The 18370-nt window shown below is 32.3% G+C and overlaps 2 protein-coding genes across 4 annotated transcripts in view; one reads left to right on the forward strand and one right to left on the reverse strand.

Annotated features, from left to right (window-relative positions):
• The window catches only part of LOC143063015 (endoprotease bli-4-like), a 37789-nt gene extending 25169 nt beyond the window's left edge, over positions 1-12620 (forward strand). For 2 of the 3 annotated variants that reach the window (XM_076234917.1, XM_076234918.1), the window contains exons 15-20: positions 2959-3045; positions 9364-9474; positions 10258-10377; positions 11303-11492; positions 11767-11809; positions 12415-12620. In XM_076234917.1, the coding sequence (XP_076091032.1) occupies positions 2959-3045; positions 9364-9474; positions 10258-10377; positions 11303-11492; positions 11767-11800 (542 nt within the window). In that variant the 3' untranslated portion in view covers positions 11801-11809; positions 12415-12620. The remainder of the gene's footprint in view (positions 1-2958; positions 3046-9363; positions 9475-10257; positions 10378-11302; positions 11493-11766; positions 11810-12414) is intronic. The other variant, XM_076234919.1, reaches the window with a different exon arrangement.
• The window catches only part of LOC143063020 (aspartate--tRNA ligase, cytoplasmic-like), a 210324-nt gene that overhangs the window by 96617 nt on the left and 95337 nt on the right, over positions 1-18370 (reverse strand). The window lies entirely within an intron of this gene.

An 18370-nucleotide genomic window follows, 5' to 3' on the forward strand; every position in this document is an offset into this window, starting at 1 on the left:
AATCAAATTTTAGTCTTTGGTAAAATATTTGAAAGACAGGTTTGTAAACTTGAGCAAAAGGGATGCTGTGTCATGTGTTTAGACGGATCAACATCAGTTGACGTTAACATAGTGTATATGCAGACTTGAATTTGTTTTGTAGGAGAATTGGTTATTATATTAAACTAATTTTTCAGTAGAATTAAATTGAGGAAATCTATTGGATATAGCTTTACTAAATTTCTAGTACTCCACAAACTGAGACATATCATTCGAATATTTAAGGTTTTTGTCTTCTTTCAACACGGGAAACACGTTTTGTTTTATAACATCTCAAACTCAGAAATTAATTCAGTTCCAGTTTTAGCCAAAATCATGATTTCACACCCAGATGGCTTTTATCATTTGTCCCATAATTATTACAAATGTCAGACATCCTTTTTTTTTTTTTTTGCTAAAAAGACTATTTATATTCGTATAAGTCGCCATACAGGATTTTGAATATGACAGAAGTATTATGAGTGAAATATTTTCAAAACCAATTTAGTTTGTTCACGTGCAAAAAGTATGATATAAAAAACAAGATGTAGTGTGATTGCCAATGAAATAAATCTCCACTCGACACTAAATGACATAGAAGTTAACAGTTATACGGCCTTTGAAGATCAGTGTTTCTAATGTTCTGTTGTATTCCTATTATAGTTGATGTGTTTCCCTCGGTTTGGCTTTGTGACCCGGATTAGTTTTCGCTTAATCTATTAATGACTATTGAACAAGCGGCATACTGCTGTTACCTTTGATTTCACCGGAGTTAGTGATAGTAATCATCTTGATTTTATTTGGCTAGTTTTGCTCTTACATGTTCTACACTTATTTCTCTTCAGATTTTAGCGTACCTGGTGACGTTTGTAATGGAGGTAAATCCAGAAAAGTGCTTCGGACGCATTTAATTATTAAACGTGTTGTTTGCATTTTTTTACATAACTGGGTCGATACCTCTGCTGGTGGACTATCAGTCCCCGAAAGGTATCATCAGCTCAGTAGTCAGTACTTCGGTACTGACATGAATTCACAAATTTTTCCAAAATTGTCCTTTTATAAATTTTGAAATTATTAAGAAAAAGGTTTCAACTCCCTCAGGCAAAGTTGACTTTAGATGAATTTGGCTATTAATTTTAGGTATGTTTGTCATATAGCTTTTCAAAGGTTTCGGTACTTATACAGTTTCGGATTTCAAATGTTTGGCTTTGAGCGTTCCTGATGAAGGTAAATCCAGAAAAGTGCTTCGGACACAAGGAATTATTAAACGTGTTGTTTTCAAATTTTTTATAACCGTTGTATTTGTAATTCTAAATAGCACAATATTTTGTCTTTAACCCAACAATTGCAAGCCATCAACTAAAAGTAATTTTTGTAATTTCTAATGTTAGTCACTTAGGACACTTTTGAAAAAAGCATGAATATGTTTATGTTTCTTTTCAATTAGGTACATTTATACTTTCGGTGAAGTTAATGTTGATTGGAAATGTAGAAAAAGTATGTTTAAACAGATTTAGCTGATTTCTCAAATGATTGCACACAAAGATGAGCATTTACCAATCTATTCAGTTGCAAACAAACATACATCTCAATATTCTGCGATAGTGATGTTTTACATACCAGTGTATTTTATTAAGAAGGATTGATTCACTTATAGGGTCTTTGCATCGGAACTAAACACATTTATTCAAAAACCAGTTATTGGCATGACATGGGTTATGTTCTTCTCATATATGTTATGATGGCATGATACTAAACCCCTAACGGGAAGGATTGTGCCTGATATTCATATGATGAAGACATAATCTTTCAATCAGTTTATGGTGACTTGAGTAACACCGGTATCACTATTATGTTCTCTATTCTGGAAACCCCATTCTGACCCTTATAGATAAACTTCTATTGTATGAATGGGATAAACTGACCTTTCAATTCTCGAGGCTAAATAAGTATATTCTAGGCTTAATACAAACTTACCTGTCAAGGTAGAATTGTAATCTGAGTGATACCGGTGTTACTCAAGTCACCATAATTGAAGTCTGGAGCTGGCATGTCAGTTAACTGCTAGTAGTCAGTTGTTATTTATGTATTATTGTCATTTTGTTTATTTTCTTTGGTTATATCGTTTGACATCAGACTCGGACTTCTCTTGAACTGAATTTGAACGTGCGAATTGTTATGCGTTTACTTTTCTACATTAGCTAGAGGTATAGGGGGAGAGTTGAGATATCACAAACATGTTTAACCCCGCCGCATTTTTGCGCCTGTCCCAAATCAGGAGCCTCTGGCCTTTGTTAGTCTTGTATTATTTTAAATTTTAGTTTCTTGTGTACAATTTGAAGTTTAGTATGGCTTCATTATCACTGAACTGGTATATATATTTGTTATGGGGCCAGCTGAAGGACGCCTCCGGGTGCGGGAATTTTTCGCTGCACTGAAGACCTGTTGGCGACCTTCTGCTGTTGTCCATGTTATTGTTGGGTTGTTGTCTCTTTGACACATTTCCCATTTTCATTCTCGATTTTATATTTACACATGGATAATAGCATTGCAACACCAAATTTAAATGAAAAGTATTTATAAACAATAAACAATGACGTAACAAAAATCATCTTAAGCTTTATTTTGAAATAAATATTTGACATTCTGATGTTTGATTATAGTCATATTTGTAAAATGCAGTTTTATGTACAAAAATTGCGGTAAATTAAAAACATTTTTATTTCATCCTTGCTTATTTTTTTTTAATGCCAGTGTTATCATTGATAATGTATCAAAATAATTAAATGCATTTTCTATATCATTCTATCCTAAACAAGGAGGCTAATTTTTCAAGGTTTGAAAAACCGAGGTGTTGCATAACTTTTTCCATGTGTATGCATATTAATTTATCTATGATTCAGTTAATTTAATTTGATGCTTGAATTTACATTTCCACAGATAATGGAACGGTCGAATTGTTTAGTATCACCATATATGGATGTACCTGTATTCCAGGACTGAAGTGTCTGCCTCCAGCAAAACAAGGTATCTGATGATAAGTCTTTCAATATGGAAAAAATACATTAATATATTTGGAATTGATGTTCATTTTAGGGCAAACAAAATTAATAGAAAAATATGCGTAGTAAATGAATCCTGAAAAGGACAGATTATTGCCGACAGTATACCAAAGCATAATCGTAAAGGTCTAAGTAAGCCGACATTTTTGTACCAAAGCAAATGAACAGAACAAAAAATATAAAACGTACATGAATATCTTCAAATCCACAATTCTATGTTGTAAAGTTGTTCCAATGCAGTAATATGACAATTAGTGTATGCCTGTATAATTTTTAATATGACAGTTAGGTTTATTCAAACAAGACTTAAAGACTTCCAAAAATCCAAAAATAAAGAGACTTTTGGCTTTGTCTATGACCTTGTCAAATTGTCAATCGACTAATGAGTTTGTATGTACCTTTTGTATCTTTTGCCTCTCTTTTAATGGTACAAGCTGCCTGTACCAAGTCAGGAATATGACAGTTGTTGTCCATTCTTTTTTATGTGTTTTGTCTTTTGATTTTGCCATGTGATTAGGGACTTTCCGACTGAATTTTCCTCGGAGTTCAGTATTTTTGTGATTTTACTTTTTATGTAATACACGGACATAAACATTTCTATTGAATACGATATACTTAGCGCTACCTACAAATATTACTTATAATTATAAAAAAAAAGAAGATGTAGCATGACAGCCAATGAGCCAACTCTCCACAAGAGACAAAAATGACAGAAATTAACAACTATAGGTCAACGTGCGACCTTTAACAATAAGCAAAGCCCATACCGCATAGTCAGCTATAAAAGGGTCAGAAATAACAATGAAAAACAATTTAAACGAGAAAACTAACGGGCTAATTTATGTACAAAAAATGAACGAAAAACAAATATATAACACATAAACAAACGACAACCACTGAATTACAGGCTCCTGACTTGGGACAGGCACATACATGTAAGTCTTTATGAATCTGTTTTCCAACCACGTAGAACAGGTATCAGGACATTTAAATTATGTACTTTATCTAAAAACCTTTATCTTCATCTAGTTATGATCTGCTATAGATGATTCGGATGACGAAAATAAATCTTACGCAATGCATGCAAGTTTAGTTATTGCTTTGCAGTGGTCATGCTGAGGAATGTTAAATTAATATTGAACTATAAATAAGTATTATAGTCAATATTTTGAAGGAAACATTTTTTGACCGATTGATTTACTGTTGATTCATTAATATTCGTTGGATACCAATTTTCGTGATTTCGTGGGCATAGGAGGTAGAACCACGAATTGTTATGTTCAACGAATTACTATTTTTCATGTAATGTATGCAGACTTTGCAAAAACCCGAAATTAGATGTCCACGAAAATGCAAGTTTTCCTCAATCCACTAAAATTGGTATTCGAGAAAAGAAATGAATCCACAGAACCGTGATAATTGTACTATGGTACTGTTTTATATTTATGATAGACTAGATAGTCCTTGTTGTATGTGTAAATCGTCATTGGTTTATTCATCGGCTGCTTTACTCTGAAATGTTTCTATGTTAAAGACCTTAGAATACAAAATATTTCAGATTTCAAGTGATCAATTGACATACGTACAATATTGGAAACTAATGTTGATAAAAACGAAATATGTAGATGTCAAAGTTGACAAACAACAAGTTTCCTTCTAACAATCATAGCTGTATGTTTTTTTCCTCGTTCTTTACTTTTCACCAAAACGCGATTTTTCACCTAATGTTTTTGGTGAAAGCCTTTTTGTGTCGCGTTAGCATTTACTTCGCCCGATGTTAAGGGTTTTTGTTGCTCTTGATTAAGTTATAATAGTTTTTTTAATATGTATTTTCTTACTTTTGAAATATCGATTACAATCTCGTCATTTTGATAGTGAATGTCGGTAAATATGAAGTCACATTATCATGATTTGAACATTTGTCTAGAGAGTTGAATAGCTGGACAGCATGGCGACCTCAAAATGTTCTGGTGTTTTGTCTATACTTACAACTAGTTGGCATAAAAAGCTTTATGTAGCAGTAAATAGTTTCATTAGAGGTCATTTCCTCAAAATGGTAGAAATGATTTACATTGAAGGAACTCTTACCTTTTTCATTATTGGGTTTCTTTCGCTCCGTTTCGTTGGTACACACTTGCCGGTTTGAGAATATATATGTTGTTAGTCCTCCGGAACTATGTCTATCTTCAAACTATATGTAAGTGCTAAAGAATTGAAATTCGTCGAAAGCGAATGTGCTTGAAATTGTCTTAATGTTGGACAAAAGACATTATTAAACTTCTTGGGACAGTATTTCAATTAACACTTATATAAAAAGAGAATAGACTGTCATACCCGACCCGACCGCAATTTCAAAACGAACCGCTTCATCAATTATAACTGTTCAATATTACGCAGTCATCTATATTAAGATAGTTCTATCGGCATGTTTTTGTAAAACATGTTTCCCGGACATATAACATTAAAGTAATTGAGTAATTGATAGGCGCATGCTACCAAAGGGATATTTAATTTCGACGGTAACGCATCCAAACAGCAGTATACAAAATAAAACATAGACATTTACTGATCCAGAAACACTAACCCAACCTAAACGGGACTATCTTATAAGGTACTCTGGAAGGGTACAAAGTCTTAACTAAACAACAATACTCTAAGGTAAATTCAAAAAGGAGAAGTCGATTAAAAGTGACAAAATCAAAAGTGAGGCTATATCAAGCTATGGAACGAATGCAAAACAACTGTCATAAACCTGACTTGCTTCAGGCATTTCCGAATGAACGACGGCGGGTTAAACCTGGTTTCATTGATAGCTTAACCTGACACGCGTGTGTGGTAGTATTCTTTTTATAGTTCCGTTATATCGATTAAATTTGGTGTGTAACCCCAAAAAAACATACTTGGTAAACGTGATAATAATTGGGATCCAGCATATCATGTTCTACATGTGGAACAAAGACAGACAAAAGATAACAAATTCTAGAGTGAAAAAAACTAATAACACCTTGGTAAAAAACGAGAAAAAGAAATATAATCTACCTTTTACAAAACATAAGATATGCCATGAAACAACTGATCATGACCTGGGGGTGATGTCAGGTGCTCCGGAAATGTAGGTAGACCCAGCTCCACAAGTTGTACCGTCGTCTTTATTATGTTAGTTTCAACTCTGTGATAAATCTGGTTCGGTTATGCGAAGTCCATTTAACAGTTGACGGGACTTCACCACATGAATTGGACATTGTAAATAATCAAAGTCATTCATTCATCACATAATGAAATCAACATACTTCATCTTTCATCTGTTATGTACAATCATCATGTTACCACATCATATATTATAACGACGGTAATTGATCAGCCGAATATAACGGAATGTCGTCCTGTGTATGTAAGCGAGATCATTATGAAGGTATGTAGTTGTGTTTGCTTTGTGTGTTGTTATCTACATCACGGATCAGACCTTTCAAACATACGTATGTGCAATCGTCGTATTTTTACATTGCTATTTTGAGTTGATATTTTTCTATGTTAAATTGGAGGTTAGCAAATTCGGAACATACATAAACCAAGAACCTGTATATCCCGAAAACCACGGTTTCATCATCTGTCTAGCCATCATAATTTGCAACATGTTTTTCCAAACTTTCTCATTGATAATGTAAGATAAAGCAATACAATATCCATTTGACGTGGCTCTGTATTTATACATCCCATCATTGTGTTATTGTTATTGTTCTTTTCTTGTCTTTCTTTTCTTGTCTTTTTTTTTTTTTTTTTTTTTTGCTAATATGCTTTCCTTCAATGGCTTTTTGTATTTCTTGTTTACAAAGACTTGGCTCTATACTCATACATGCCGGCATTGTGTTATTGTTCTATGATATTTTTTGTACTCTTTTCTTTCATATTTGCTTATATGCTTTGTCGATATACCTTTTTGTATTTATTTTTACCTATGCCGTTGCTCTGTACTTATACATCCCATCATTATGTTATTGTGTCATGTAAAAATTTTGTATTCTTGTCTTTCATTTTTGCTAATATGCTTTGTATATGTGCCTTTTTGTGTTTCTTGGTTACAAAGACGTAGCTATGTACTTATACATCCCGTGATTGTGTTAATGTTTTTTGTTACGTTTTGTATTCTTGTCTTTATATACAACGTCAGAGTGGGCGTGTCACCATCAAAATTGACAACATTGAAAATAATTTTAACCAATCAGAAGACAGTAAAAACACCAAATTTATTTATTTTCTTATGGGTGAAATGGAAGCTCTAAACCCCATATGGAATTTACTGACCCATGATTTTTTTGTATTAGGTCACTAATTTACATGATGTGCTAGTGAGCTAAAAATATATATTGGGGTAGATAATTCCTTATGAGGTGAGAGCGAAGCTGGAATCCCCATAGTTATCGTATTTGGGTCACTACACACTATGTCACGAATGTATCTTACCGACTATCTTAACATGTGGTATTTAAACTATTGTCCTTTAAGCACGTCTTCAATTCCGTTAGTATTAGGAACCTACTTCCATTGATCTATTCAAAACAATTGCCAACAGTAACAACTTGCTAGTTTTAAATGTGTTTTGTGAATTTATTTCAATCGTTCATTTCCAATGTCATCGTCTGTGTCCTCAACACCGTGTTGTTTATATAAAGGGACATAACACAACTACTAATTAACCGTGTATTGAAATAAACCCCGCCTTCTAACCTGATATGGAATAAACACGGATTACACGTGGTATCCCATCATATTCATAAAAATGTATAGGAGAAAAGATATTGTTTAATCCACTATTTTCTAAATAAGAAAATGCCTGTACCTAGTCAGGAATATTACAATTGTTGTCCATTCGTTTGATTTGTTTGAACTTTTGATTTTGCCAGGTCATTGCACTTTAATATAGAAAAGAGAGGTTGGATATACCAAACAGATTGTCAAACTTGAATAAGCAAAAATAAATTACAATGCCCTGGCAAAAACAAAATTAAAGACAAAAAAACGAGATGAAGCCAAACCCAAGTTTAAACAAACACAACATAGGAAACTGAAGACTAAGCAATAAGAACACCAGGAGAAATCAGGGTTTGCGCTCGGGTTATCCAGAATAGAAAAAGATCTTACTGTATATGTGACAACCGTCATATCAATCATAAGTATCGTTCAGTAGGTCATATCAATATATATCATATAAAAAGAGGACATAATTGTAATTAGGACAATTGGAACATATTTGTCGCAATTTGTGAAATAGATATTCCATAATGATTAGCCAACTCGTTACGGCGTCCGTAAAATTTCGAAGGAATGACTTCAGATCACTTCTAAATCCTCACTTTGAACTCTTGATGTAAAAGCTTCCTCTATCAAGTAAATTATGAAAGGAAAAAAAAGACCGGGAATTAGTTATCATTTTGAGATATTAATCCCGCATGTAGGCGCTTCTGGAATTTTGCTAAATTGAAAAGGAAAATTCAAATTTGGAAAACCTCTTTTTTTAAACCGAATCTAGTGGTCAAGTTGTCGATGTTGAGATATTCACATATATGGTATCCTTAATTAAAAGTTCGATAGATAGATGCGGTCAACGTAGTCACCAAACTTTTAATAACAAAAGGATAGGAAATCCTCTGTATAGCGGAGCGTGAAGTTGAAGGATAATGGTAGATTCTTTTTATTAGTCCTTAGAAGCTCATATGTGTGAAGTCTGCCTCATGTTAAGTTGGTTACCAAAACTCGTCCTCCTTCCTCCTACAACTATTAATTTTAAGCTGTATTTTGTTCTAAATTTATTGTTAAGTTGTGTTTCTGACATTGTTATTATTTGTTTCTTTCTCTTTCTCTTTTGTATTTCAAATATTTCATGCAATCGAAGGAGCCTGGAGAATCAATGATGGAACAATTTCATTTCTGCCAAATATGATCATGCATACAACCATTCATGTGTAGTTTTCTGTGACTTCCTTTGATTAAATTTAAAAATGCTTTCACGAAGACTGAAGATCATCGATAATGTATGTTGATTTCATTTACAATATGTTTACACACACAACGAACTAAAACAACATATTTTACTTTCAATTGTCAATCACAATAGATTGCACTCAACCTCAAGGGTATTATTTCATCATTAGATAACTTCGTTTAAGCTAATGTGTTATTGATGTATTTCCTTTATCTTTATTGATACATACCATCTTTGAGTTGCATGTTCGTTAAATAACCAATCATATAAAATCTCCTTATTTTTATATTGTGTTGTCTTCAGTTTCACCATGTGATAAAATTCGATGTCAAAATGGAGCAGGCTGTGGTGTTAATAGCAATGGTATAGCTATTTGTAAATGTAAAGCTTCCTTCTCCGGTACATATTGTGAACGTAAGTTTCATTGTACATTTTGTTTAATTCACAATTAAACTTTTGAGATTGCATTTTAAACTAAACTACTCGAAGAATGGTATCATCAAAACAATTAATACTTGAATGTACCAGGATAAACACTGTAAACGCCAGATTGTGCGTTTCATCTACAAAAGGCTCATTACTGACGCTCGAATAAAAAAATTGAATAGTCCAAAGAAGTTGACCAGTATTGAGGGCCTGAAAGTCAGAAAGCTTTTACCAACAAAGCCAATGCACTCTAAGAAAAAGTTCTTAGAAAATCTTAAGTATTTGGAAAAATTTAAGATTTTGTAAACAGTTAACTTATAATCATGTCCATTTCAAAGACAATTCATGTCAACACAGAAGAGCTACAAATGATCATCGTGCTAAGACCATTTTCAGAGGTCTTTTTCTGTGATGTAAATGATTATAGACATTTTGCTAAGATGTAATGGATGGCAATTGTAGTTGATATAGAACACGAAAAGGCATATGAGACATTTTAAAGCCTGAACAGTTCGCCATTATCCGTTTCTCTATCTCATTGAGATCGTTAATAAACCAGAAGAGAACTACTTATACGTCTTGTAACATTTTGACCTAAACCCTATACTGCTATTCAAATGACTTTGTTTGCTATTTTTTCATATTCAACTTTGTAAATGAATATCGTTTTTACATTAGCGAACTTCTTGCAAATAATAAGTTTTCTTTTTCATATCTAATATGTATAACAGGTTTACATATACATATGTATTCAATTGGTATGCATTTTAGATTCGCAATGTGATGAGAATCTTTGTAAAAATGGAGGTACCTGTGTTAACGTTGATGTTGACATAAGCAGGATTTCAAGTTGTAAGTGCAAGGACACATTCTCCGGAAAATACTGTGAACGTAAGTTAATTGAATTTTTCTGTTTATTTTTTATCTATGAGTTTGACTGTCACTCTGGTATCGTTCGCCCCTCTTCCCTATATTACACATGAATTGCTTTTTCAACACACATATTCTATTTCGCCTCCTGCGTCTTTACACAGTTTCAAAAAGTCAATCAATTTTAGAAAATACATTGTTATACACTCAACAACAAACGAAACGCGCCATTTTCATATTTATAAAACATCATTTTTCAATACCACTTTGTTTTAAATGATTGAAACTTTTCAATGACCCATATTTCAAACCCCAAAACATGTTTTGTCATAAACTGAGATCTCTTTTATTGTTTCACCGAAAAAATACAGAAAAATACGTACATGATTATGTTTTGAATGGATTTGATACTAATGATCAATTTAAAGACTATTATTTTTGTACTCTTTTTGAAGAAATCCCAAGTATTGGCATTTTCAAAATAAATGGTTGTAAACTTGTTTTACACCTAGCTAAACTTCCCACTTGTATGGCAGTTGGCTGTAGCTCTGAAATAGAAGTGATGCGTTATTTGTGTTTTTAAATACATATAAAAAATGATTACAAGTGTCACCAAAAATATTGGAAAAAATTCCTTAAAACAATTTTGTTTAACTGACCTTAAAGTCATTCAAGCCTTAGTGTAAGTAAGTAGATTATTTATTATAATGACTTGTGTAATTTCAGTAGTGTGTCAATTAACATAGTTTAACATATTATATACATATTCACCCAAACCAATGGATCTATAAGTCACCTGAATATTAAATATTAAAGTTCATATCTGAATGAGTTTGTCAAATAATGTTGATTGATGGTTGAATGAACTTTAAAGGTTTCTCATATTCTGTGTCCATTTTTTATTTGGTGTTAATATATTTATCTTTTTTTAATTGTTATTTTTCAGATTCTGTACTTGTAACAACGCATTCGTCGTTAAATGTCACTGTTTTTACGGATAGGAATACAGAACATTTTGAAGATACGACAACTATAGTTCTTACATCAACACTTATTGTACTAGCAATAGTCATATGCATTATAAGTATTTCTTTCTGCAACAGAAGACACCTATTTTGTTTTGATAAGATATATAGGTAATTGCTGTTTTTGCTGTATTAAGTGTTACATGATGACTATTTTAGCATTCAGTAACTATTTTTGTCAAATTGAATAACCCTAGAAAAAGAGTATCATTTTTACATTCTGAAAAAGATAGTTCAATAAATAAAGACAGCTTAAATGTTGAGCTGGTATATCTGGTAAAATCTTTTGAAAGTTAAAATACATGAAATTACTATTTTTTCCCTACTATGCTTTAATTTGATTTCCCGAATATTTTCTATTTGTACATTGGTTTAATCCTATTAGGATTGGTACCACACGAAGCTTGGACAACCAGTAATTATACCAGGTATATGTATAGAAACGTCAAGTTAATTTATTATAAGCTTTTGCAGTATTATTTAAAACTTTTCCATTGACCGCATGATGCGGTTCTCCAGAAATCCGACAATGGATAATGATTTCGATTCATAGACTAAATATGTCAAATTATATGTACCCTATTTGTACACGTTTCATTCCTTCAACCATTTTGAAGCTTTTAACTGCTTATATTTTCTGATCTTTTCGGTGCTATGGTTTTGTTCTGTGTTGTATTTGTATTGCCATATAGTTTGTTTGCAAGGAACAATTAAGATATTGAATTTGATTTAGGAATTGCAGTATGCGGAGTTACTGTGTTAGTTGTCGTAGCTTTTGTTTGTATCGATAGATGGCTTTCCGATGTGTGGCGAAACTTTTAAAGTATATGTGACTAAGGCTGAGTTCACACAAAACGCCATGTACAGTTAACATGTTTACAAACATAACCTTTTAAAGCAAACTCGTCCATTCTTAAAACTTTCACAGAAGTGAACTCATTATAGATAGATAGTATCTTGAGCAAAATTAAGGAAATAATTGACTTGACTTTTTATCAGTATTTATCTAATTAAAGGACCTTGTTTTTTTCAGTTAACACTCACATATATAGTATTGGGACAACTAGTGTTATTCATGATGAACTTTGTAATACCTATATTGAATTTTAATGAAGCGGATTCATGCTCAAGTATTAACATCTGAAGATAAAGATTTATTTTATCGTACTGACCAAAGATATAAGTTTGGTTAGTTAATCAATTGATATCAGTAAAAATTAAAAGTTAAAACAAAACATACTTAATCTTTTCGAAACTTATATTTAATTTGAGATTACTTTTAGTTCATTCCCTAAGCAAAAATTCTGAAATGTCCAAATGCAATACTTACTAACCTGAAGTTTTAAGTTTGAGTTCGTGTTCCCTTATTGTTCTTAAAAAGAAGTTTGTGTTTTCTTTTTTTAAGTTACTTTGTAACTTTAACTGAAAAAAAGCTTCGGGTGCATTACATCATAAGGTATAATTTTTTTCATGTTCTATTGTGAACTTTTCCTTACAATGTAGCAACATTCCGACAGAGTCTGCATATTTAGTATATATCTGCCAGCTTGCATTTCTCATGACGATTTCCTTGATAGAGGATTCCTGCTAACAAAGAAGCTATTAAACTAAAAGTGATATTGAATTCATCCCTTCGAAAATTTTGATTAATGCCATCACGAGTTGGTTAACCGGGATTTCATAGATGACGACGGATATGTACCAATTGTCGTTGCCACGATCCCCTCATCATTTTCCTCAAATTGTATCTACCGAATTTGACTTATTACCGGGTTTATAGAGTCTTGTGTAGACGAAACGCGCGTCTGGCGTATTAAATTATAATCCTGGTACCTTTGATAACTAATTATAGCAGGTGCCACATGTTGAGCAGAATTTCCGTAAACCTTACTTGTCTCCTGAAATTACCCCAGCATTTTTATGATGTTCGTCTTGCTCAGTCATTAGTTTTCGATGCCATATCATTGTCAATATAAAAAAGAAGATGTGGTATGATTGCCTATGAGACAGCACTCCACAAGAGAAAAAATGACACAGAAATTAACAACTATAGGTCAACGTACGGCCTTCAAAAATGAGCAAATCTCATACAGCAAAAGACCTCGAAATGACAAATGTAAAACAATTCAAACGAGAAAACTAGCGGCCTAATTTATCTACAAAAATTGAACGAAAAACATATATGTTACACATCAATAAACGACAACCACTGAATTACAGGCCCCTGACTTGGGACAGTCACATACATACAGTTTTTTTGTGTTAGATTATCCCTTCAGTATGTTTTGCCTCTCTTGTAAAGCACTTGGTCCATAAAGATTATGGTTGACTATCAGTCCCTTTTGCTAAGCTCAGTAGTAAGTTCTTTGGTACTGACATGATTTTAAAAACTTTTCTTAAATTTGTATATTTAAAGGAAATCATTATCCCCAAATAATAGATTCCCTTAGATAATTACTTATACAGGTATTTTTGCTTGGTCATATAGCTCTTCCAATATGTCGGTACTTAAACATCACTGGATTTTAAATATTCGGCATTGCGCTTTCCCAATGAAGCAAAATCCAGTTAAGCGCTTCGGACGAATGATGACATAAAGCGTTATTTTCAAATTTTTTACAAGACTGCGACTTCTGTCGCAGATAGCTGGACGCATGGATAGTGATCAGGATGGAATAACAATAACAATATAATTTGTTTGGAAATACTCAAACACATTTACATGTGCAACAAGAGGCAAAATGCGGGGCCTGCTGGCGGCGTTAACACACTTATAAAAACTTTATACTTCAAAAAGTAGAAACCTGAATCCTTCATACTTTGTCTATAATTGCCTTATGTTATGAAATTTGCGTCTGTAATATGTCCATTGTCCTTGATCTCATTCTCATTGCTCAGTGACTTTTGGAAAAAAAAGTTTAGTATTTAGTATTTTAGTTTCTCTGTTATTGTGAGTAATAAACTCTATTTGCGTACATCACAAGGTCATTTGGATCAGTGAATAAGGTTAAGTGTTTGTTGTAAAGTTTATATCTCAAATACTGTAAGAAATAGGTCTACTATATTTTGGTGAATAAAATGATTGTAGGGTAGGTGTCATCTGACCTTGACCTTACTTTCATGGGTCAGTGGTTAAGTTAACGTTTTGGTCTGTATTTCTTATACTGTATCCGTAGGTCAACTATATTTGGTGTATGGAATGATTGTAAGGTGTATTTGTCTGTATGGCAACTTCTATCTGACCCTGACCTAATAGGCATTGTTCGTTGTCTATAAAAAAAATCAATGGTCTTGTATGTATCTATTAATTTATACTGCAACTATATGTGTTTATTTCCTAAATATAGTAACATAGCTATATTGTGTATAATGTCAATTTCATCATGAAACACCTTTTCCACAATTAGGGGTTCATTAAGGGATGGAAATAAGTTTCACATGTGTGTGACGATTTAAAAAGCTATCAATGTATTAATTTAAGGTAGCACAATACAAAGATTTTAAGCCTCCAATTCCCCAGTTTTAAAATGCTGTAACTTTCGTTTTAATACTTGAAAATTTATAATAGTGGTATCCATGGATAGCTAACAGTCTACACTTTCAAATTAATGCAATGTTAGTATTATACAACAATTATGTAATCAATTATAATGATAACTGTGTCTGCAAAATTTTACAACAAATTTCCACTTTTAATTGAATTTTTTTTTTTTATAGATCCCCCTAGAGGGTTGATTTTATTATATGTTGTTCCTTGGGTCATTATCAACAAAAGGGTGTCTCAGATTTTGGATAGAATGTATAGATCAAATTTTACACCTAATCATACATTAGCTTCTTTTATGTGGTAAGGATGTTTACACTAATTACAAATTTATGAGAGAATGGAATACGATAGTGATAATTTGAGACACCCTTTTGAAGCTCTTGCTTTGCTGATTAAGACAACGTTCAAATTTCTTGTGTAGCTATAGAGATGAAAGAGCTAAATTCATTTAAGTGACCTGACCAAGATTTTGCCACTAATTGCATAATAATTGATTACTAATGATTGCATAACAAAAATATTGCATTCATTTAAAAGATTATTCTTTTATCAATCTACATATACCTCTTTTATTAATTTATATGCAATTTTAAGAAAGTTACAGCATTTTAAAGGTTGGGGATTGGAAGTAAAAACATCTTTGTATTGTGCTACCTTAAGTTGCAGTATAAAAAACAATATTAGGTCAATGTCATAAAAATATAAACTTGTTTGTACTCGGTGCAAAATTGGGGAAACCGAGCCCTTCCTCAGTTTCTAAGCCTCGTACAAAAGAGTTTATATGTTCTTGACATTGACCTAATATTGTATTTTATACTACACTCTTTCTATTTGAGCAGTCAAAATGCGTTGACTGTATATTTCTATGTCATATAAGTCACTGACCTGATATCACTTTTACTCATGAATATTTAAATAGAAATTGCCGAAATTTTAATTAATTATTCATACAATCTATTCAACCTGTTCTTGTTTCCAATGTATACAACGACTCAAACTTATTTCTTTTACAATTTTTAGAAAAAAAAATATTTCACTTAATTTAATAGTTATGTTTTATGCTTATTGTTGATATTTTAGTTAATCTCAAACAATTCCTTCACCATCGATTAAGGGTTTCATCAGGAAATGTACATTTCATTGTGTTGTTTATGTCTCCGCCTGCATGATATGAGGCCTTTTTATAAAAGGGGGAGTTTCCCAATATTTAAATTAAATAAGAAAATTAACACATTAAACAACAATTGAAAATGTGTTTTTTTAGATTGCAGTATAAAGACAATAATAGTGCATTGACTTGACATATCAACGATTTAAGGATTCGGCCCGAAACGGGGAAAATACTCGGCATAGCCTCGCTTTCCCCGTTTCTAAGCCTCATCCTTATATCGTTGATATGTCAAGTCAATGCACTATTATTGTCTATTTCACTGTTCATGAAAAGCCTGTGACATTTATTTCGCAAAGCGAAACATACCGATCATAAATTCTGTCATCGGCGTTGGAGGTATCAATATTTATTGAGTCTGGTTCTTCAGACATCCATTACTATGTCTAACGTTCATTGATATTTTTAAATTTGGTCAAAAGCTTTTTAATAAGAAACATACAATATCTTCTGCAAATAAATAATACAATCATTTGTATTAATTTTTCCGTATGTTCCAGATGATAAGATTTTCTTACAGTTAACTTTTAGCTACAGACTAAGGTTACAGTTTTCAGTGAGAAAAAAACAGTTTACACAGATTTTTTTTCTTTTTTTTTCTTATTTTTTTATTGATACAAACATAAGAGTGTGTAGTTTTATGGCAATGAAATAACTTTCCACAAGTGACCAAATGACATCGAAGTTGACAAGTATATGCCACCGTATGGCCTTCAACAATGAGCAAAACGCACACAGCAAAATCATGATATATGTACAAAATAATGAGCAAAATAACAAATATGATATGTAGCAAAAAAATAAATAAAAGAGGAACCAATGAATTACAACATCTTGACGAGGGACAGGCATAAAAGTCGAGAATGGATATAGGGAATATGTCCAAGAAACAACAACCAGACGAAAGAGCAGAAAAATGTTAAAAATCTACAAATGGAAATCAACACAGCGAGAGAAAAAAAACGCAGCCGGAGGCTAGCTTCAGCTGGCACCTAAACAAAAATGTGTACTATTTCAGTGAAAATGGACATCACACAATCCTCCGAAACAAATAAATGAAATGAAAACTAAAAACGATACAGAATGTGCCAAAGTTAAACTCATTTGAAGGCGCCACCCTTTCCCCTAACTTGGATAAAGTGGTGTAACAGTACAATATAAGAACTAACTATAAAAAATCAATTGAAAAAGGCGTGACTCATAAGATCGATACAAAGCAGAACGACATCTTACAAAAACACATGCGGAAGTGGTAGGGTATTTAAAATCCCTACAACTAACAAAGACACTATGAACAGAAACAAAAATGTATAAGAGTACTGGTAGTTTCTGTCAGCAAGTTCAAAGCCAATAACGATTTTATACTGCACTCGTTCTATTTGAGCAGTCAAAATGCGTTGACCGTATATGTCTATGTCATATACAGTCGCTGACCTGATATCACTTTTTTTCATGAATATTTAAATTGAAATTGCCGAAATTGTAATTAATTATTCATACGACCTATTCAACTGTTATTGTTTCCAAAGTATACAACGACTCAAACTTATTTCTTTTGCAATTTAAAAAAAAAAACATATTTCACTTGTTAATATTTTTGGTTTGCGAACTATATATCATTATGTTTTATGCTTATTGTTGATATTTTAGTTCATTCTCAAACAAACTTGTTCATCATCGATTGCAGGTTTCAACAGGTAGATGTATATTTCATTGTGCTGTACATTTCTCCGCCTGCATGATATGAAGCCTTTTTATAAAAGGGGAAGTTTCCCAATATTTAATTCAAATAATAACATACACACTAAACAACAATTGAAAAAGTACTCTTTTAGATTGCAGTATAAAGACAATAATAGTGCATTGACTTGACATATCAACGATATAAGGATTCGGCCCGAAACGGGGAAATTGCTCGGCACAGCCTCGAATTTCCCCGTTTCTAAGCCTCATCCTTATATCGTTGATATGTCAAGTCAATGCACTATTATTGTCTATATAAAAATCATGCTTCTTGAGTATATAGACGTCATTATAGTCGCGAAAAAGCATGACCTTTGTGCAATGCAAAGATATATGCATCGACCGATAGTAGAGCCATGCAACGTCTCCGTTAACATTAGGATTTGATCTCCTGTTTGAAATAAAAGATCTATCGGTAAAATCTAACTTTTAATCCAAACTTTGTATCAATCGTAGAATTTGGTAAAGGTTTTTTATTAAGTAATTTATGGTTACCAATTTACCAGTTTAACAAAGTAAACATCCAAAATG

This window comes from Mytilus galloprovincialis, chromosome 2 (genome assembly GCF_965363235.1).
Source record: "Mytilus galloprovincialis chromosome 2, xbMytGall1.hap1.1, whole genome shotgun sequence".
In the NCBI taxonomy this organism is placed as follows: Eukaryota; Metazoa; Mollusca; class Bivalvia; order Mytilida; family Mytilidae; genus Mytilus; species Mytilus galloprovincialis.